The sequence below is a fragment of the Perca flavescens genome, chromosome 21 (genome assembly GCF_004354835.1).
Source record: "Perca flavescens isolate YP-PL-M2 chromosome 21, PFLA_1.0, whole genome shotgun sequence".
In the NCBI taxonomy this organism is placed as follows: Eukaryota; Metazoa; Chordata; class Actinopteri; order Perciformes; family Percidae; genus Perca; species Perca flavescens.
Window position 1 is genome coordinate 29,557,608 of NC_041351.1, and position 23,836 is coordinate 29,581,443.

The following is a 23,836-nucleotide window of genomic DNA, read 5'->3' on the forward strand; positions in this document are numbered from 1 at the left end:
AAGACAGCAACCTAGCTAGCTAACAGCCTACTGTTAACGATAGCTTAACGTTAGCTCGGGTGTATCTACCTAATTACTATAGCAATTTGTACCAGCATTGAAGCGTTAAGCATTACATTGATGTAAAACATTAACGGTGATAACACATGTACGACACACTAAAGATACTTACATTTAAATTATTATTTCACCGTGGCCATAATTGGATTCGTAATTTTGCACCCCGGATGGATGCGGGTCCGTCACTGATTATGGCCCCCCTGGAAACATTTCCGTTGTCGTCTTTGCAGCTTGCAGTTCGTTTCCCTATTTACTCGTGCTGTGAATATTTGCAGCGTACGTGATGTGAAATCGACGAAGTTGTTTTCTGAATTTGTATGTGTTTTCTAAATATGTAGTTGTTGTGGCGTTTGTATGTGTTTTCTGAATATGTAGTTGTTGTGGCGTTTGTATGTGTTTTCTGAATATGTAGTTGTTGTGGCGTTTGTATGTGTTTTCTGAATTTGGAGGTGTTTTCTGAATATGTAGTTGTGGCGTTTGCATGTGTTTTGCTGAATTTGGAGGTGTTTTCTGAATATGCAGTTGTTGTGGCGTTTGTATGTGTTGTGACCCTTCTCGGCCACCGTAGATAGATGCCTAGGGCGGGGGTTCAATGGTTGTTGAAAGCTTCCATCTTCTAATATGAAAATGAAAAATACCCAGGTGACAGCAGTAAATCATATTACAATGAATTACAACATGGACACAAAGGGCGCTGCAAGAGTTTTCTGTTCAGTGCCTCAAAACCACAACATAAGCCAGAAGATCGGCAATACAATAATTTAAGCACTTTGTTTGGTGCGCAGCAGACAAGTGATTTCCTACATTTACCAGAATGCCTTTGGTCATTATTTCAAAGCACAATCTGTCTATCTATAGGAACACATCAGGGTTAAAGGTCAGATTTTGTTGTCTATTTTTTGTGGTGCAAATTAAGGAATAGATGCTGATGTGAACAGAGGAGGCAGAGACAACTATTTCTACTTTAGCTTATAATGCATTGAAGCTACTCATGTCACCCTCTGGAAACTCGAGTTCTCTTGACAGTACTGTCGCTGTGATTATTTCCGTCTTCATCTAAACTTAGGGGGCTTTCACACCTACCTCGTTTGGTCCGGAGTTTCGGATTTTTCAGTTTGATCCGAACCAAAATTACAGGTGTGAAACCTCCCCAGTACCACTGGTCAAACTGAGCCACGATCCGGTTTGTTTCTAGTGTGAAAGCATTTCTGGTATGGTTAAGCTCTGGCAGGCTATCTTGGTGTTATAAGAGCGGAGAAGCTCCGTTTAGGAACAGCTCAGTGTTTAGTGAGTACGTGAGAGAGGGTAACTGTGTCAGCGCTCAGAGCAGTCAGCTGTCAGAGCAGAGAATATATCAGCAGTTTACTTGTTAAGTGGTAGTAAATGTACAGTGGAGGTTTCAGTTTGTCTCTGAATAAATGCTGCAGCTCCTCAAAAAAAAAAGTAAAGTTCCCGTGTCTCGCTTCTCAACAACAACAAAAAGAAAAGAGCTGCGGCAGCACGGGGAGAGCAGCGGTCAGCTGGAAAATAACCGACACACAGAGAGGATAGGAGAGGACGGAGAAGAACGTCTACAGACCAATCAGTTCCAGCTGTCGGGAGACACAGCTCGCGTACGTGGTGACAACAGGACGTCGTTTTGTCACGTATAGGTCTTTGGGGCGCTTGCATAACTGCAGTGTGAAACCAAAACTTACTTACTTCAAATACTAAAACATGAACCTTGGTCCAGACCTTGGTTCGGACTTTCAGGTGTGAAAGCCCCCTTAAAAAACATACTGGAACTGACAAGTCCAGACATTCTTAGAAACAGCTTACAGAAAGGGTTGTTCTCACTGAAAAAAACGTTGGTTTTCAATCACAGGCTTAAGAAGGTACAACAGTTTGAATTAGTTCAAAGACCAGGGGTCTCATTTATAAACGTGGCGTACGCACAAAACGGGGCTGAAAATGTGCGTACGCCACTTCCCACGCAAAGGTTGTGATTTATAAAAAACAAACTTGAAGGGAGAATGTGCGGTCTTCCACGCAAACTCTGACCCATACGTACGCACATTTTGGAGACAAAATAGGAATTGGCGACGCAGATGGTGAGGTGGTGAACTGAAGTCAGACTGCAGAAAGTACATGTGGGAATAACAATTACTCTTAATATGTTTAAGTATTAAAAAATAATGCCTCACGCACATTTCTTCACACCATATGAAGATTAAATCCAGCAGTGTTATTTGCGCTTGTACTGAGTGATAATTGTTCCATAAACACCTCAAACATTAAATAAAAACTCATTCTTAATATTTAATCGGCACTGTCTCACCATCACATTGTCCACTACGGAACGCAGGAGGAGGAGATGGCCCGACTGCATGGAATACAGGATAGCATCAAATACCCTACCATTAAATAACAGCAGAACACAGTGTAAATAACTAAATATCTGTCTTTAAAACTGTGCATATATCATCAAATGTCAAAGTCTGAAAATACAGCCGTTAAGCTATCACGCAATCGTTACACTTAATGTCCTCGTTATCAGTCCGAACTTTAATACTGTTCGTGACAAACCCTGCATGAAGAAAAGTGTATTTGCCTATTACATTTCAATTTCAAATTGTATCTCGGGTGGGGGTACCACTAGTTGATGCTGTGATTTTAGCAAGGTGTTAACAATCCCAAATTGTTGTAGACTAAACATATAAATACTGCGGTGAACCCGTGCGTAATGCTGCATGATGGCCCTGCTGGCCCTGCAGGAGGACTACACTAATGGAAGAATCAGGAGACAAAGAGACTTCAGGGACCATGACAATGACTGGCTCATATGCAGATTTAAATTCCCTAATGTAGCTGTAATAATAATATAGCTGCGCTCTTGGATCTATGTACTGAATTGGGTCCAGTAGAGAGGGCAACGCGCCGGAACCGTGCCATATCCCGGTCCAAATACAGGTCCTCGCCACTCTGGGGGAAACCGGCTGTTTCCAGAGGGAAATGTCAGACAGCTAAGTATTTTTTTAAATAAATATTATATATAATCTTCAACTTCATCACTAAGGCTTGTTTGAATATAATATATAGTTCTGTTAATCTTATTATATAGATCTGGTATATCGAAGCTGTCCCCGAGTACCGTAATGCCTGCTGTTTTGGAAGATTTTATTAATAAAAGGTAGTCTATAGATCCGGTTTCCATACGCTGTGCGACAACAGGCCGAAATTATAATTCAATTGGCAGCAATTCCCGAGTGTCTGAGAGGTTTTTATTTGTTTGTTTGTTTTCTCAGCCAGTCGTCATGATTCGGCATGTTTCGGTGTACCGAAAGAACAACTGCAAGGGTCATTAACATACTGATCAGCATTCACGAGGTGCTTTACATTGACTATTTATGGTTAAAAATGGGCGTGTACAGGGCGGGATAAGAGGCTGATCCACGTACGTACACTTGTAGTCAGTCTGTGATTTATAAAGGGAACATTGCTTACAGGTGTGCGTACACACGGTTTTATAAATCTGACTTTTTTTCGGCGTACGCCAATTTGGGCTTTTGGGCGCACGAACACTTATAGTAAGGATCCTACGCACAGTTTTATAAATGAGACCCCAGGTGAGTGCCTGACCTACCTGGCCCATGGGCTCATTTTCAGTGCCAGGCCTCTGCTGATACAGAAACCTGCTCCACCTGTGGCAAACCAGAACTTGACAGAAACCTGAAATGAGACAAAGACAGCGAGCTGTTAGGGCTGTACTTGTCTAGAGAAGTTTGATGCTTTTGTGGCATCGCACAGATTTGGCTTCATTGCTCGCTGCTATATTTGTCAGTTTGTGAAGCCAGAATCTCTTAACAAGGTACAAGCAGACTGACCGATCCATCACTCTTGACCCTCTCTGCAGCCTCTATAGGATGATCCAGGCTGGGCCGGCCCAGGTAGACATCCTGGCTGTGGTGGTAGGAGGAGAGCAGCCGCAGCAGGCTGGGCAGGATCACATAGTTATCATCATCCACATGGCAGAACCACCTACAGCACACAGGGGGACAACAGAAGATACAGGAGTACAAATGTGTACACTGCAGGTCCACACGTATGTACAAAAACAAAAATCTGTGTAGACTGTATCTGAGTGTGCATGTATGTATGACTGTATGTGTACACACAAGTGTGAAGACAGGCTGCTTCTCCCTTCTACTGTGACACACACACACACACACACACACACACACACACACACACACACACACACACACACACACACACACACACACACACACACACACTTTAAGCATGATTCTTTATATTCTTGTCTTATTTCTGTTTTAGTTTCTCTCATAATACTGAAAGTGAATTTATCTCATTCTCACATGTTGATTCTGATTCTCACTAAACTAAGTGGGAGCCACAAAGTCTGGGAACGTAATGTGTACGCTGAACAGATAAGGTACAAGGTCACCCTAAACTATCTCTCCCGGTACATTCATTTCTCCCTGGATAGTTGAGACTTCTCAGATAGTTCAGATAAACAGGATGTCTAACCTTGGGGTAGAAAGTGGTACAGAGGGGAAGAAGCAAAGTGGCTCCTGAATGTCTACTATGTTTGATTGACTGTAAGAAATGCCGAGTCATGCTTAGACAAGTGCGTGTGTACCATCTCACTGAAGATGCATATAAGCGGTGTGCTTTTTCTCATTCGAGGAAGAAACTTCACACTGAGCTGCTGTGCCTTTTGTGAAATTGTGTTACTCCTATATTCTTGCAAGTATATAATAAAGTACAAAAACCAAACTTGGTTTAGTCTGCAACTGTCTTTATTTGTTTCACTCTTAAACTCTCTAAATCCACTACTGCTGCAAAAGAAACTACCACAACAATTTGGCGGGGATGGGATCAGGCTGGAAAACCGAGGAGAACTCCGTGGGTCGCTGGTGACTTGCTATCCAGGGATGAAAATGGCCTGCCTCTACCTCGCCTACAAAGCATTCAGAGAGAGAGGATCAGAAACCGCCGAGGGCTCCACTCAATCCACACTGATCCTTAAAAGGAAGCAATTTCGAGCAGCAGGGGTAAGATATTAATTTGAAAGTGATTTTTTGTAAATCCACTCCTGCTGCAAAGGAAATTTCCACAACAATTTGGGTGGGATGAGGATGGGATTTGGGCGGCGGTGCACAAAACATGTGTCCTCTTCATCCCTCCGTTTTCCCAGCTCGTCTTGTAGACGAACTGGAAAGCTCAGAATATGGGCTGTGGTTAGGTTGTAGAACTGATGAGGAGGTTATTGGTGTATGTGTGTTTCTGCATTCTTTCCCTGAATCACTACCATCACCTTTTATCCATAGTTAAAACATGTTTTTTTTGTTTTGTCTATTAGCTGAAATCGTCTGTTTTAATTCATTAACTGTTAAGTGTTTAATGCTTCCCTGCAGTTTAACTAGTCTGTTCAGATCAGGTCCAGATTACGTCTCACTCACTTCTTCTGAGACTCGATGAATTTATCGTACTCCACAGACATCTTGCAGCACAGAGCCTGCCGGGTGTGAGCTGCTGAGCAGTTAGTGTTGATGATGTTAGCTCCTGGTAAAGAGACAGCAGAGGACAGCACAGTTCAATTCCATGCTGCTGTGTATCTGCAGTATCTTACATGTTGGTAGCAGATGATTCACACATAGTACATAAGCACTGGAGATACCACACATCATAAATGTTAACATTCTTCTTCCATTTGCTTGGTTTGAAAAATGTGTACTTGCAGTAAGCTTGGGCAATATCAAATCTCAACCATCTAGACCACACTATATTTGTCAGCTAACTTGACTACACAATTACACACAATTGAGTGTAAAAAGTAGTCAGCAAGCCAAGTCTAACTAGTAAGCTAAAAGTAATGGATAAGACAGATACTGTTATACACAATTACCGTACTCAAATTTAATTGGCTCGCTTGCCCAAAAAGATTTTTGGTGCCCTAGCTATATTCTATTGTTGATTATTGCAACAAAGGGTCATGCAGGTTTACTCTGATATGCTGGGTCACTACATAGTATGGCTACACTAAAACAAAGAAACATTTTGAACTTGGAGCCATTCATGTTATTTTATGTTATGTCATATTTCGTAGGAATGATTAATTATGGTTTGTTATGATAGGCTGCTTGTCACGGGTCATACACAGAATTTGTAACTGAAAGTATGCCCCGCCGTGTATAGGGCTGCTGTTTTTGAGAGACTTTATAACAGAAGGTGTCAGAATTAACGTTCCACTGGATGCCTAGAGCACGCTCTAGTGGTAGCTCGCTCCTTTCCAGATTGACGTCTGTGATTTCCTTCAGAGCTCTATCTTTGTCTGGGACTGAAGCTAGCACATGGCTACTGTTGCTCACCCATTTGGTTAATCTGAAGCCTCCTGTTGCGCATGTCACTCTAAGATCATTAACTAGGCGTATGGCCTGCTTCTCGGAGGCAACGGATTTCAGACAGTCGTCGACATAGAAATTATTCTTGATGGTGTTCAGCACGTCTGTGGCCACTTTATCCTGGTTGTCTTTGGCAGTTCTTTTTAACGCATAATTAGCACAGCTCGGCGAGGAGACTGCACCAAAGAGATGCACCACCATTCTGTATTCTGTGAGAGGTTTGTTGACCTCGCCATTAGGCCACCACAGGAAACGTAAAAGGTCAACATCATTTTCAGGCACTCGGACTTGGTGGAACATCCCCTCAATATCCGCCATGATGGCAACAGGTTCCTGTCTGAACCGGAGGATGACGCCCAGGAGGATGTTTGTCAGATCAGGTCCTTGCAGTAGCTGATTGTTTAATGAGGTGCCCTGAAATGATGCAGTACAATCAAATACTACACAGATTTTCTTTTTCTTCTTATGGTAGACCCCATGGTGGGGTATATACCACACTCTACCATCACATCTGGACAGCTCGTCGTTTGGCACCTTCTCAGCATGGCCTTGGTCAAACATGGCATTCATAAAACATGTGTAGTCCGAATGAAAAGCCTCATTCTTCAGAAGTTTTCTTCGTAGAGTCATGGCTCGCAGCTCTGCTACGGCCTTGTTGTTTGGCATAATCACATTGTCGTCCCGAAAGGGCAACCGCATTTCGTAGTGACCATCCTTTTTAATGGCTGACTCATCAGCTATTTTCAGGAATTTCTTGTCCTCAAAAGACGGATCTGCTTGTTCTTCACAGGCCTTTTCTGGGAAGTCTTCATTGTACTGCTTAATGAGCAGTTCCTGTAGACAAGCCACAGAGATTCTATTGCAGGAAACGCACGGTCGGACTGTTTCATCGGTAAGTGAACCAACACTCGACGGGCCATTGATGATCCATCCTAAAAGGGTCCCGACAGCATGAGGCCCGTCTCCTTGGCTGTGTATGATTTCCCATGGTTCTAAAGCCCGCGGGGCATTGGCCAGTGGAACTGGGACTTGTTGGATATGCAGGATCGTAGGGTGTCTTTTCTTGCATATCTGGCAGGTCAGACGTTTCTTGCATGCATTACTCATGTGGCCCTTGATAAGGCAAGCGAAACACATTCTATTATCCTTTAAGAACAGAACCTTTTCTTTGTGTTGTTTTACCGCCATCCGGTGACAAGATTCCATAAAGTGGTCTCCTGCTGTGCAGAATACTGTAAGCATGGTTTAGCGTAAGCCGCTCTTGGGTTTTCAGTGCAATTTGCTGACCGATTTGTTGTTTCATCGCCTTGCTCTGTATGGGCTGCTACACAGGCTATTGTGGTGGCGAAGCTTTTCTTGCTCACAGGCCGTTTCTGTTTGGTACCTTTGGCCATTTTAGTTGTTGACTCCTGGATAGAACCGAACACTGGCATCCTGGCCTGCCTTTCTGTGAACTCCACAACATGTTGGAATTTTGCTCTTCTTTGTGTACTTTCCTGTATCTCACACGCTTTAGCTCTCCATCGCTCCCGCAACTTGTATGGCAGTTTTGACAAAATCAACTTTAAATTGGAAGGGGTGTCGAGCTCGGTCATATCTGGTAGATCTCTTGCCACATTCCAACAGCTTTGCAGATACAGGGCATAGCTGTGGAACTCCTTACCATCCTCAGCCTTTATATTATTCCAGTTTAAGGCCTTATTGATATAGGCAGCGCTGAGGCGATACGGGTCAACAAAATGAACACTGAGAAGGCGTTTAGATTCCCTATATCCCAGATCGGCATCCATGTGGAGGCAGCTTCGAACTAGCTCTTTTGGCTGGCCATTTGTGTATTGCTCAAAGAAGTACAGCCGGTCCAAATCATTATCGGTCTCTCTACCCAAACAGTGTTCAAAGGCTTGGATGAATGGACGGTAGCTCAAGATATCACCATCGAAGGTTGGTATTTCTCTAGACGGAAGAGATGCTTGTCTTTGTTGCAATCTGATTAAATCTGCAAGGTCATGTTGTGTGTTGGGCGGTTGTTGTCCAGGTTGAGGATCATATGGGGGGACATGGCTATTTATTGTAGGCTGACCCACATTAATTGTCGCTGCGGTCTGTGCATGAAGTGCTGGTCGAGCTTTAAGCGTGTGCATTCTTGGTTTTGGATATATCGGTTCCTCCTCCATCATTCTCTGTAGAGGTGTTTTAGGGACTGCTCCAAGCTGTGTGTACTGAACAGGAGATGGCTCTGACACAGACGCTGCATTTTCCACATATTCCTGAAGGTAATCATTCATCCCATCTCCTTGTGATTGCGTAACAAAGTCCCCAGTGGATTGCAGTTGGACGCTGGGATCATAGCTCTCCAATGCATGTAATTTTGCATCAGCTGCAGCAATATCAGTTTGAAGCTCAATCATTTCCATTTTGCTCTGGATTTGTGCCTTTTCGAGGTCAAGTGCATGTTTTTGCTGCAAACCTGCTGCTTTTGCTGTGAGGGCTGCTCTCTCAGCTGCAGCTTGTGCGCGTAGGGAAGACACAGAGGAGGCCTTTGATCCTGCCTTAGACACGCCGTCTTCAGGAGCGATCTCTACTATACCCCTTTGTGGTTTTAATGCATATCTTGTCCAGTCCTCAACACGTTTTATGTAATCCTCAAACACCGTCATTTTAGGTTCATACCATTCAGCGTGATCCTTATCGGACATTAAAGCCTGCGCGTTTCCATGCGCGTCAGCAAAGTCATCCATCGCGATTTTTAATGCAGAAAGACTCAATAATGGTTACGACACTTGAACCAGCATCAAACAAAACCTTTGATTCATTCATCTTTCTTGTACACACACCCAGTTTTCCACCGCGTCTCGCAGTTAAAGCTTTTAGGTTTTCCTCATCCATTGTTTCAGAGATTTATTGTTCAGTTTACGCACACATCTCCGTCTCAGTCTTTATTTGCGGTTATGTCCGCGATATATTTCCAACACTAGAAGTAAACAATGTTCATAATATCCTCCGAAATGTTTGCTTGTGTTACTTTGAATGAGGAAGTCCGTAATTCCGAAGCTCGTCAGGGAATAAACATTTACTCACGGACCGAAGTGCTGCAGGATTGGCCAATCCTTCCGATGCTTTGCCCTTATATTGGCGTTTCAAAGCCGAAAATCCCACGTCCGTGGAAGGTTCCAACATCCAGAGTTTAATCCATGGGAGTTTTTTGACTTAATATTGCGGCCTCCGGCGAAACTTTTGCCCGGAGCCACTATGTCGGGAGTAAAGATCGTCTCAGACGCGTGGCAGCTGATTTGCAAACAACTTAAACGTTTATTATGTTCGTAGTTCTTTCGGTTACATATAATCGTCACGTACACAGTCAAAAAACTGTGTCCCTTCTACTCCCGCCAGCTCATTCATCAGAATCATTCACACACACTACCACCTGTATAGGTGATCAGCCCAAAATGGGTGGAGCTGAAACATTACATGCTTATCCCATTCACAAAACACCCGTGACAAGCAGCCTATCATAACAAACCATAATTAATCATTCCTACAAAATAGGACATAACATAAAATAACATGAATGGCTCCAACACTTTTATTTCCTAATAGGACTGCCAAGCTTCTTACCGGTTCTCATCCTCAGCTCCTTGTCCTCACCGTCTGTGAATATGTAGGTCTGAAACAGACAAAGACGCCCTTTTAAAAAATGTAAGTGCAAGCACAAATACACACACATTCATGCTCTCCTACTGGGACACAATAAAGTGATCCATTGTTTTCTTTTAGATGAGGACACAAGCAAAAATCAGACACACAGACAAACACAATAGTGCTAAACAGTTGGAATAAAAGAGAAGTAGAGGAAGAGCACATTTCACATCACCCCACAATGCTTAAACTGGGTGCATTTTTTTACCAAATAAGTTGAGAATAGGGCTGCTATTTTCATTCTTGAATTGATTATTTTCTCAGTTAATCGATTAGCTGTATGGTCTGTAAATGTCAGAAAATGGTATGTTGCTCGGTCAAAATGTCTTGTTGTGTCCACAACTCAAAAAGGTATTTAGTATCATGTTGTAGAGGAGAGAAGAAATAAGAAAATATTCACATTAAAGAAGCTGGAATCAGAGAATTTTGACATCTAAGCGAGTCATCTTTGCTCTGGTTAAATAAGTGAATTGCATGCTCATCTTTTTTTTTGTTTCTCTTTAGGTTCTGTTGTGCATATAAAACCCATTTAAACTAGTCAAACTGCCAGCGTTTTTACAGAGAAAAGACACAAAGTTCACCTGCTACACTGACAGTGAAGTTTGGACCTGTGTGTTTGTTCAATGATCATCACTCTCGTTCCATCTAGATTCCAGTTCATGTAAGAGCCTCCGATAATGAAGGGTTTTCCACAGACCTCTATATGGACAGTCAGTCATGTACAGTGTACATCAGACAGAGGCAGACAAGCTCATGCAGGCAGGCATTAACCTTCACACACACCATCTAATGACACGGTCAAAAGGCTGGTTTAACCTTTGGCTTCTATTAAATAACCACTGTCTTTTTATGTCTTTTTTTATGTGAATATACCTTCTCTACACACACACACACACACACACACACACACACACACACACACACACACACACACACACACACACACACACACACACACAGACTAGTGGAGTGGAAGTGCTATACTGACATATTTACATTAAAGCAGCTTTTAATTTTACAGGCAGTTGTAAACACGAGGGGTAGACTTTAAGAGCCTAAGAGCAGTAAAACTTGAATGGGAACAGGCCTGTAATGCCTGCCAGTAGCGGATAGTACATCGTTAGTTACAGTTGACCGCTAACCCAGAACAGACTCACAGTGGAGCCCTTTCACAGCCGACCTGGCCACAGAGCCAGTATGAGCAGAGTTGTTGATACTGGGAGCACCCGCTGAACTGGAACTCCTCCATCCTCTCTGACAGTGGCATTTCTGGGTGAAGTGGGGGCAGAATGTTTCTGTACTTAAACCTCCCTCTCTCCACACTGAGGCTCTTTGTCCGGCAGTAGGACTTACTAATTACTTTTAATAGCTCTCAACACAGAGCTGGGCACAGTGCTTTCTGTGATGGATAATTCATATGAGGTACTTAGGACCTCTTTAAACCACAGCCTCTGTTCATTTACATTTGACTTGGTGGGTTAAAAACCTTGAAGCAGGAAAACTGGCCATGGAACGTTGGCTGACTATCAATAACTCTTTTTGTGGTGGACAATCCCATTTTGTCTCATCTCTTTGTCTTCTGATGTCAACTGTAGAAACACCAACTGCTCAAAATATAGCTGAAGCAGTTCATTGATTTACAGAATTAATTGGCCACTATTTTATTTTATTTAATATATATATATATATATATATATATATATATATATATATATATATATATATATATATATATATATATATATATATACACACACACACACATACATACATACATACATACATACATACACACACACACACACACATTGCAGCTTCTAAGTTGCTGTTTTTTGTTGTATGTGATAGTGAATTGCTAATTTTTGGGTAGGACTTGAATTTAAACATTGTTCACTATTTTCTGACCTTTTACAGACCAAACGATTAAAAAAATGAATTGGCAGATCATTAAAAAATGAAAATAATTAATTGCAGCTCTAGTTTAAAAGTTGTAGTGTTTAGAAAGATAATTATTTTATTTAGTCTACAGTAAAACACATTCTCAGTGTATGGACGTCTGCAAAGGTTGCTGCATAGCTGCACCACATTAAAACAAGCATATGGATTAATTACTGGAGTCACAGAAATGTAACAGACCAGAACATTACAGGCTGTAGACACTCGTGAACCACCCACGCAGGCTGTGACGGTGTGTACAGACCATGATTGATATCTCCCTGGCTACTCTGTTAGTTCATTTGCGCGCCCTGCTGAAATATGTTGTGGTTTTGGAAGTTTGATGACGTAATGACTATTTGCTCTATGGTTTGCTCTCTGAACAGTAAGTTCCTGCAGTTAATTCAAGATTCAAAGTTAATTACAAGGTTCTCTGATTAAGGTTAATGTTTTGTCATTCTACAACAAAATGCCCCTTATGCTACACAAAGAAAAATGAGAAAAAGAAATGGGGGAGTTGAAGAGTCTTACAGGCTGAGGAAAGTTGCTTTGTAGGCTGGTGGTATGACAGTGGATACTTCTCTATCACTTGCCAGAAGGCCGCAGGGTGAACCCTAAGTGTTGTCTTTTGGTATCCTCACCTAACCAATATCATGCTTAGTAGATGGGTACCAATGATTATAGAGGATAGGTTGTTTTAGTCACCCGCTGCAGAGCCCTCCTGCTCCTTTAAGTTTCCTTAAAGGTCCCATGGCATGAAAATGTCACTTTGAGTTTTTTTTAACATTAATATGGGTAACACTTTATTTAGATAGTCAATCTGTAGATGCTCTACAAACTATCAACAGATTATCAGTACATTTCTCAACTGAATGTCTGCAGACCTTCAACAATTAATCTGTAGATGATCTACAAACTATCAACAAACTATTGTACTTCCATAACTGAATGACTGTAGACATTCTCAACTGAATGTCTGTAGACATTCAACAATTAATCTGTAGATGATCTACAAACTTTCAACACTTTTTATTGTGATAATCTATATATCTACAGATATAAAAAATGCTTGAAAAAGCACATTTGTAGTGTATCAGTAACACACACACACACATATATATGTGTTATTATATATGTATATATATACACATATATATATATATATATATACACACACACACACACACACACACACATATAGATACTCAACAACTTTGCTACTACTTATTTGTAGATTGTCAATAGCGTCTCTAAAATATTCTTAACCATTTACATCTACCGCAAATCTCTAAGTCTATTAACAGCATAACTAAGGCATCACTAACACTTTTACAACACATGTGATGTCATCAAGTAACTATCTGTAGGTATGCTTTGTGACTATCCAAATAAAGTGAAACACAAGTGAAACTTAGTCGACTGTTTATGGCTTATTGATCAACATGTTCAGTGCGTTCACAAACTCTAGAAATAATGTATAGATATGCCTTATGTCTATCCAAATAAAGTGAAATTTATTTGACTGGTTATGGCTTATCTACTTCACATTAACAAAACATCTACTGATCAACATGTTCAGTATATTCATAAACTCTAGAAATAATCCATAGATGTGCCTTATGACTATACAAATAAATTGAGAGTGTTGCAGTGTTGTATTTGTCATGGTGCAGCTATATTTCTTATCTATTTTAGGGTATTGACTTGCTGGAATTTGGTTGTGCTTTTAACTATAGATGATTGAAAGCATAGTCGAGAAACTGTGAATTTAACAAATATACAGACCTGTTTTGAGTGGATAAATAAAGGTGTAAATTTCCTTTCTCAATTTCTTTACTGAAACTATACAAGATCTCACACAAACTGGATAATGTCCACTGAGAATTAGCCACATAATGCTAAATTACCTGTAAAACATGCAATGTGTTTTAAAAATGTATAAACATTCTTCACAATAATAAATCAAATGTCTAACATTATGTTTCCAGATTTTCACAAGGTTTGTCTATGCGGCAAGTGGACATGTTGCAAGATGGGATTTCTAAGAGTAGTGCCACACTCTCAAGGATGGCAAAGAAACTTCGGCACATCTGTCTTAAAAGCATGAGAAAGCATCGGAAGCAAAAAGGGCAGAGAATAGGTGGAGTTGATATCCTTATCCACATTGATGAAAGCAAATTCTGTCATAAAAGAAAGGTATGTATTCTGTTGCTAAGTTATTCTATAGCTTTCAAGTCAAAATATGCAATATCAACACTAAATTTGCACGCAGAAAAAAAGACGACATTATCTACAAATCTGTATGAACAACATGGTTCATTCAATTCTATTCAAATTGATCTTGCAAACCAGCTCAATATCTTATACTACAAAATTATTTTTATTGTTTTAACTGACAAGTCTCTTCAAAGTGTTGGCAGATTCCTTGTCCACTCATTATATTTAAACATTAATTTATTTCAGTATGCCAGAGGACACTTTGGTAACACATGGAGGATAAATACGTGGGTATTTGGGATGTTGGAGATACGGGGCAACTCCAGACGACCCGTCCTTCGTCTAGTGAAGAGGAGGAACAAGGCTACCTTGGTTCCTATTGTCAAGAAGCACATAAAAAAACCTCAGAGTACGGTAGTAAGTGATGAGTGGAGAGATTATTCAAGTCTTTCACAGGAAGGCTACAGACATGTGAAGGTCAACCACAGTCAAAATTACATAGACCCAGCTACAGGTCTACACACACAGAACATTGAGAGGGCATGGCAGACCTACAAGAAGGAAGTATGGCGGTTGCGTGGAAACCGAACAGAAAAGTCTCTGAAAAGGCAGCTCTGCTTCATAGAATGGACCTACTGGTTGGGCAAAAGACAAACATGGAATCCTTGGTAGACTTTTTAAGGACATAAGATATTCATGAATGGAGACAAATTGTAGATATCAGCCATTGTAAAGTTTATACTCTCCTCCTCTTTTACTAACCTCTTCTAACCTCCCAATGTGACTTGTAGAGGTGAACACAAAAAATAAAAAATAAAAAATTATGTTCAGCAATGTTGCAGCAGATTTCGGTGCGTTGTTTGTATTAGAGGCTCTGTTTTTGTATAAGATGTGCACATTTTGGTAGACCAGGCAATATACCAGGCAATACAATGCTGTGATTTTTTGTTCTTTGTGAATGTACTGAACATGTTGATCAGCAGATACAGTATTATGTAAATGTGAAGTAAGCCATAAACAGTCCACAAAGTTTCCCTTGTGTTTTATTGTTATTTTGATAGTCATAGGCATATAGATTATTACTAGGTTGTGAATGCACTGAACTTTTTGATAAGTAGACATTTTGTTAATGTGATGTAGATAAGCAATAACAAGTCAACTACATTTCAATTTATTTGTATAGTCATAAGGCACATCTATGGATTATTTCTAAAGTTTATGAATATACTGAGCATGTTGATCAGTAGATGTTTTGTTAATGTGAAGTAGATAAGCCATAACCAGTCAAATAAATTTCACTTTATTTGGATAGACATAAGGCATATCTATACATTATTTGTAGAGTTTGTGAACGCACTGAACATGTTGATCAATAAGCCATAAACAGTCAACTAAGTTTCACTTGTGTTTCACTTTATTTGGATAGTCACAAAGCATACCTACAGATAGTTACTTGATGACATCACATGTGTTGTAAAAGTGTTACAGATGCCTCAGTAATGCTGCTAATAGACAGAGATAGGTAGATGTAAATGGTTAAGAATATTTTAGAGACGCTATTGACAAGCTACAAATAAATTGTAGCAAAGTTGTTGAGTTTATATATATATATATATATATATATATATATATATATATATATATATATATATATATATATATATATATATATATATATGTATGTGTGTGTGTGTGTGTGTTACTGATACACTACAAATGTGCTTTTTCAAGCATTTTTTATATCTGTAGATATATAGATTACCACAATAAAAAGTGTTGAAAGTTTGTAGATCATCTACAGATTAATTGTTGAATGTCTACAGACATTCAGTTATTAAAGTAGTTTGTCGATCATGTACAGATTAATTGTTGAAGGTCTGCAGACATTCAGTTGAGAAATGTACTGATAATCTGTTGATAGTTTGTAGAGCATCTACAGATTGACTATCTAAATAAAGTGTTACCTTAATATGCATTCCCCCAGCCTGCCTATGGTCCCCCAGTGGCTAGAAATGGTGATAGGGGTAAACCGAGCCCTGGGTATCCTGCTCTGCCTTTGAGAAAATGAAAGCTCAGATGGACCACTCAGGAATCTTCTCCTTATGAGGTCATAAGGAGCAAAGTTACCTCCCCTTTCTCTGCTTTGCCCGCCCAGAGAATTTGGCCCACCCATGAGAGAGAGAGAGAGAGACATCATGGCTTTCAAACGAGCAAAGTGGCAGTTGGTCAAGGCCACACCCCCACCCTCCACCTTGCCCCCCCCCTCCACCTTGCCCCCCTCTCCTCCTCAATAGCTACAGACACAGAAATGGCACATCCTAAGGAAAGCTCATTGTGGGACTGGCTCTAGTGGCTGGAATTCTGCACCAAGGTTGAATTTCGGGAAAGAGACTTCAGATACAGTATTAGGGGACCATTAAGGTCTATATAAAAGAGACTTCAGATACAGTATTGGGGGACCACTAAGGTCTATATAAAAGAGACTTCAGATACAGTATTAGGGGACCACTAAGGTCTATATAAAAGAGACTTCAGATACAGTATTAGGGGACCACTAAGGCCTATATAAAAGACTTCAGATACAGTATTAGGGGACCACTAAAAGCATCCAAAGAGCACATGTCATGGGACCTGTAAAGTTGCTATTTGCAGAGTAGAGCTTTGTTTGCACCGTGCGGTGAACAAGAGTGGACAGCGCATGAAGAGCAGACTGAAATATCGGTTTCTACATGTTTAAATTTGCCTGTAGAACTGGTAGGTGGGTTTTGATAAATAGTGACTCTTTAATCATGGAGGGTTTATTGTAGGCTTCTTACAGTTAACGAGTGTACCGTTAGTTCATCTGCGCCAGCGGAAGTAAATAATGTATAAGCTGTAGCTATCGTTTCTGCTATCGTTGTATGTATGTATGTGTGTGTGTGTGTGTGTGTGTGTGCATTGCTGTTCAGAATCCCATCTATCTTCCATAATGCAACGCTTGTATCCAAATGAATTGTGTTGTGAAGTTGTCATTAGCTTCACTGCTGTTAGCCACCTCCACTGAGCCCCAGGGACTTGCTGTAACGTTAGAGCACTCTAAAGGGGGTTTACCTTTCATTTGATCGGGTTTGCTTGCTACGTTGCCATCCTCTTGAACGACATTAAACACAACATATAGTTCATGAGTGGTTTCATCTGCCCTGTTTAACGTGTTGAAGCTCCCCGGCGGCGCAGTAGCGCTGTAGCTGGCCGCCGTGGCCGGTGAGGGCTGGTTGAAGGCGCCGTCCTCACGCTGCTGCTGCCGTAAAACTGGACACGGCAAAGTTAAGTGGCGCTGCGGCGACATCGGGTCCTCTTCCAGCAGTGCTGGAGGAAAACGGGTATCTTGCATCGCAGGAGTGCTGTACAAAAATGTAATTATAGTTCGCATTAAACTTTTTATTTGTGTATTTGTTTAATTAGTATCATTTCTTCCCCAAGCTCATAAAATAAATTTGGGTCGCACATTAATTGACAAGGTCGGTCGGAAACCGGAACCAAACAATTCATTTAGTTAGGCCTGATCGCCTGTTTTAGCATTCTGAAGGTGCCTGTTTTATCCATTGGTTGTATCCTGTTGCAGTTTATTAGGCAATATTCCGCATAAGATGGGCTTATATTTGGAAACACATTACATCTGCATTTCAGTGGTAACAGATAAGGTGAATCATCTTTCTTTATTACTGTTAGCACTACACTCAAACTAAAGCGGCGTCTCTTCGGAGCTGTCATTTTCTCAAATGAGCCGCGGCAATGTTTCTAATGAGCTTCTAACGCTAGACAAACAACTTTATTTTAAACGCGATCACCTGGCTTGTACCCAAACTATTTCGAAACTAAGGAGCCATTTGTCCTCCGATTACATACAAGCTCCTCGCCCCTCTGGACTTGTTTCGCTGTAGGGGATTTAAAAACGTGACGTGAGTGGAAGGGGTGCGGGGCTGTGTGTGGGGTGTGTGTGTGTGTGTGTGTGTGTGTGTGTGTGTGTGTGTGTGTGTGTGTGTGTGTGTGTGTGTGTGTGTGTGTGTGTGTGTGTGTGTGTGTGAGAGAGATGCGACAGAGTTGAGAAATTGCAGGCGCGGCTCGAAATGGCTGTTATTTCAAATAGCGCAGCATATTTTAAACTAAGCGGTTAACCGGTTTCAACCGGTTAATGAGGCTCTGTGACCGGTCAAGAAAATTTTTAGTTTTAGCCATCCCTAATATTGTGTAGATAACGCAAAAAGTCAGTGCACTGAAGGAGGGATCAGGGACGTCGACCGGCAGCTGATTGGACGAACGCCTCACGTGGGTCTGGCTTCTCCCTTCTTTCACAACAGAGCATAATGGCGGCTCGTTCAGAATACGATCTCGTATTTTACGTAAATATTTCACCAAAACGTGTTTCTGAAAACATTTTAAGCGAGAAATAGGCCGTGCAGTTGCAAAATCTGTTTTTTTGATCGACAAAGGTCAGTTTAATAGATTTTCATCAGATTTTGAGAGGCAGCGAGCCGAGCCAACCGCTCGTCATTTCCGGTAAGTGTTTTAATGTAAGTGTTCCTTTTAGGACAATACTAACCATCAAAAGTGGGCGCTACAGCAGCAAGTGGTCAGTGCACATTAGCAGTGTACTGACGGAGTATGCAGAATGAGACACAGCCATTGCTTAGCTTCTGTGCCTATAAACAACTTGGTTTAATAGAGAGGATTCTGACACAAGGCAGATGACGGATAAAGTCACGATTTTACTTTCTGATAAATGTCCTGTGGTTCCACTAAATGTCAACAAGGGCAAACTAACAGCATCACAGTGGAATCTCTGACAGAAATAAGGCAACACCCTAAAAACCACCCAAAAAACAGACATGGGGTGTATGCAGGCAAGAGCCAAATCCATTAGCACTAGCATCACTGTATAAGCCTAAATCCATATATAAACTGGTGGACAAGGTCATGAAGCCCTGCTGCTCTCTGCGTCTTGCCTCACCCGGTCACCACAGGAGCCAGGACATGCTGAAGGAATGTGTTTATATGAGAGTTGCTTATTTATTTAAAAGATGTGCTTGGAATTGTATGACCCGCTGTCAGTATGCAGCTGATATCTATCTTTAATGATCACAACTCATGAATTATTATAGAGGGTTTATAGCTTATGCACTGTACCACACCCCTGGCAGCCATATTGGATGGTTCAGCTCTTGTGTAACAGCGGTTATGGAGAGTAATATTTTTTTTTAACTACCACAGAATTTAGCAAATGCATTTCTTAAGGTGGGGTTTAGGACTGGGAACTGCATATAAATATGATTTATTTTGTGTTGAAATGATGTCAAGTTGTAAGCCATCTTAGCACAGTATTATGTCAGGGTATATGTAGGAATCCTCAAGTTGAATTTAATACCTTTTAAGAGTTTTTTTTTTTTAAAAGACCCTTTCCATACATTTTAAGATTACATCCCTTCCTTTGTCAGACCAGGTGAGTGTTACATATGAATTATGAAATTCACACTGTTGAGCCAAAACAGCACAGCATATAAGGCAACATTGTTTGATCCCAATGTGTCGGAAAGAAAGTTAAAGTGATGGTTCGGAGTAATTTCACCCTAGGGTACTTTGCACCATGACCTCGAGCCAAACACTCCCCCAGAAGCTTTTTTCAGCTGGGTCTAGCATTGGGAGAGTTAGCGTAGCAGCGCTATCAGCTGAATAGCTTAGCGCAGGGGCTAATGGACCCATGTTTTTATCTGGTAAATGACCCCACTAATAATGCCCGAAATGATACCTAACTTCAACACTAGTACATATAGGTAAGTGTTCATAAACTTCTGGTGTACTTACAAACTTTCCAATCCATCGTTTTATGAGTACATAACCTATTTGTACTAGTGTAGAAGTTTGGTATCATTTCGGGCATTATTAGTGGGGTCATTTACGAGATACAAACGTGGGACCATTAGCCCCTGTGCTAAGCTATTCAGCTGATAACGCTGCTACGCTAACTCTCCCAATGCTAGACCCAGCTAAAAAGCTTCTGGGAGGGCGTTTGGCTCGAGGTCATGGTGCAAAGGACCCTAGGGTGAAATTACTCCAAACCATCACTTTAAGAGGTGGATGCATTATTCGGCAGACCTAATTTCATAGCTGCAGAGATTTGCATCCCGTTAGCCTGGAAGACAGCCAGGACAAAAAAGTTCCCCAAAATATGTAGTTAGTTATAGGATAGATGCAGTATTAGGCAGAGGTTTTCTTTTTTTACCCGCCGAGAAATGCATTCCCTCATGTCTCAGTGCAGGTGAGTGTCAAATGCCTGATGCTCACACACACACACACACACACACACACACACACACACACACACACACACACACACACACACACACACACACACACACACACACACACACACACACACACACACACACACACACACACACACACACACACACACACACACACACACACACACACACACACACACACAAAATTGCCCAAAATATGTATGCCAAATGTTAAAACCATTTAACTCCTGGGTCTCCACAGACACATTTTAGGGTTAAGGTAAAAACAGTTGATGCAAATCTCAGTAGCTATTTAATCTATTCTGCTGAATTAGGACTCTGAACGTTCATGAACTACTGACTTCAGATCATTTATCACCATTGATAAACCCCACAAAGAAGATTACTTGGGTTTAGAAATCATTACGTCTGGTAGTTTTCGCTTTAGTTGTGGGCACTCCTCCGAGGGCATGCACTTCCATGACACCATTTCCAGAGACAAGCCTCAGCCATCAAACTCCTTGTCCTCCAACCATTTGTCCGAAAACGTACATCTCCCCATTAGCTAGGTAGCACCCGGGTCTAAAAGGGACCTTTGTGTATTGTTATGAAGCAACAGCAGTCAGTGGATCAGTGAGTGCGCTAACAGTTCTATTAGAGGACGTCAAATCAAGCAGGATTCCAAAAATAAACTACACAGAATCCAAATATGCAAGTACAAATGCACAGATACACATTGCACCAAGAGGGAGATACACACCCCATATGTTGATTATTTTTTAATTGATCTATAAAACTTAAAAAAAAAAAAAGAAATTACCAATTGTTTTGTCCAACAACAGTCCAGCTCTCTAAGATAAACAGAAGCAACAATTTGAGAAGCTAAACCTGCTAATCTAATATTTTGCTTGTTAAATTATTAAAATTATGACTTCATTATTGGAATACTTTACCATTTTCTGTCAATCAACTTATCCTTTTAGCATTACAGTATTTTATTCTCTTTGTATAACTGTTATATCTCTTATGATAGTCCAGTCCTACAGTGAGCACAACTCAGTTAAGGCTACATCCCCATAAAAAAATTAAAATAAAACACATTCCAGCTCTCCTCACCTGTTCTTTAGCTTGGGAAACCCAGGTCTGAATCAGCAGCTCCAGTCTGGACTTGTGGTACTTCCTGGTAGTCTTCACTGCAATGAAAATGTCCTTAAACTCTAACAGGTCCCGTGACCTAGACCTTTTGGAGTCCATCCCCCTCTTGGGACTATGGATATCATTCCTGGTACCTTCAGTCTCAGTGGATCTCCCCTGCCCTGCTGAGCTCATATTAGGCTCTGTGGCAGAGTCAGTTTCCCCTGCATCGACAGACGCTCCGGGAACCCTAACATAGTGTGATGGGCCTGCCTTTGCAGGTCTGACTTGGGGTCGGGGCTGAGGCAGGTCCACCTGCCGCGCCGGGGGCTGGAGGGCAGGGATGAGCAGAAGCAGGAGGCCGCAGAAAGCGAGGGAAAACAGGAAGCAAAATTTGCTGACACCCACTGAAGCTATGTGCATCCTGACTGGCCAATGGAGCGGGTTCATCAGCCTCCAGGGCTGCAGTCACTCCCAACACCACCCTGTCCCATCCTCACACCATCACATGGAATTCTGCACAGAAAAAGGGAAAGTTTCAATAACATACAGTATATATGTTCATACTCCTAAGACTCATTCAGCACCTCCAAGAACTTCAAGGTCCCATATGATGCTCTTTTTGAGGTTCCTACTTGTATTTTGTTTTTTTACAAGAACAGGTTTACATGCTTTAATGTTGCGATTATTTCAGATATATTGGGCAAATTGCTTTTGATTTTAGTTTGCGTTGCCAGCTGTAAGTCATGACTGGTTTTCAAGACAGCAGCCGTATGTAAACATGAACACTACTGTCTTTATAATCTATCTTTTCGATAAACTGTACACTTAAAAAGTTCTCAATGCTTCGGTATACATGTAGGGACCCTCATTATGCTACCGTTGAAGTGTGGCGATATTCTGAGCCTTTTTAGTGGTATAAATAGCGATCTGTAGTTACTTTCCCTGTGCCCCGAATACTAGCGTTGTAAGCTAACCAGCAGTCCGCGCTAGGTTCTTTCAAGCTACAAACACATTCGATTAGCATAAAAACATGTCCCAGAGAACGACCAAGTGGGTACACATCTGTTATTAACCCCTTGGTTCATTTTGCGCCGGAATTGTCCTTTAAGCCCCTCTCTTGAAAATGCCCAGTCTGCTCTGATTGGTCAGTGGTATTTCGCATCGATGTTCTCAGAGTCTCTGCACCACCATTGCAGCTGGGGAATAACTGTAACGGCACTGCAGCAGCACTTTCTACCTATATACAGTATAGATGTGACATCACAACCGTACAGAAGTCCTGATGGCTCGTTTAAAAGTACCGTTTCTGAATTCTACACGTGTGTATTTTCTGTGGATTGAGTGTTTTGATTCTTTCACAGCACCTCGACTTGCTCTATTATCGAAAAATATGGCAATCTCACTTTTGTCAATATGGGACCTTTAAAAGAGAGCTCTTCTAAATATATTTGACCTAACTTTTAACAGGTGAGATAAGTTTTTTTTTTTTTTTAAGAAGGGACCAATTGGCATGAACCAAATTATTCAGGATCAACCGGTAAATACAGGGACACGGAGGAGTTTCATGCTCCATTTTCCTTATTCTGATAGTTTCTTCACAATAAAGCCCAGTTAAACAATGAGCTGAAACTCACTATAAAGCTCTGTAAAGTCAGGGAGCTGCAGATTCAGCCCAATTCTCTGTAGGCTCATCACACACATTACATATTGTCCTTTGATACACTGTTACCCTAAAAATATTAATTATAGATGCTTAAAAGGTGAAGCAGGAATTGTTGGTGTCATTTAAGTGTGGTCACTTTAGCCTTTTGTCAAACGGAATTGCCCCCCCCCACAAAATGAAAGGTTTCAGTTAAGAGGTGTGTAGTCTATATCCTTGATGTGCCACTTCCAGGATTGCTCCGGTGCCACAGGTTCCGCTTACTTTGTGTTGGCGTTCTAACCTCCGGTGGATTAGTGAGGACTATGGTTAACTGCTCCTCAGATCTCTGCAGGGTAAATCCAGACAGCTAGCTAGACTATCTGTCCAATCGGAGTTTTCTCTCGCACAACTATTTCGCAGCACCCATGATGATTCTGATTGGTTTAAAGAAATGCCAATAAACC

General features: G+C 41.2%; 1 protein-coding gene across 1 annotated transcript in view; it reads right to left on the reverse strand.

The window, feature by feature from the left end:
- rfng (RFNG O-fucosylpeptide 3-beta-N-acetylglucosaminyltransferase) overlaps positions 1-23,836 on the reverse strand; it is a 33,419-nt gene that overhangs the window by 5,225 nt on the left and 4,358 nt on the right. The window contains exons 2-6 of the mRNA XM_028567864.1: positions 21,710-22,243; positions 10,083-10,131; positions 5,526-5,628; positions 3,924-4,077; positions 3,683-3,768 (exon numbers count right to left, since the gene is read on the reverse strand). Coding sequence (XP_028423665.1) covers positions 3,683-3,768; positions 3,924-4,077; positions 5,526-5,628; positions 10,083-10,131; positions 21,710-22,177 — 860 coding nt within the window. The 5' untranslated portion in view covers positions 22,178-22,243. The remainder of the gene's footprint in view (positions 1-3,682; positions 3,769-3,923; positions 4,078-5,525; positions 5,629-10,082; positions 10,132-21,709; positions 22,244-23,836) is intronic.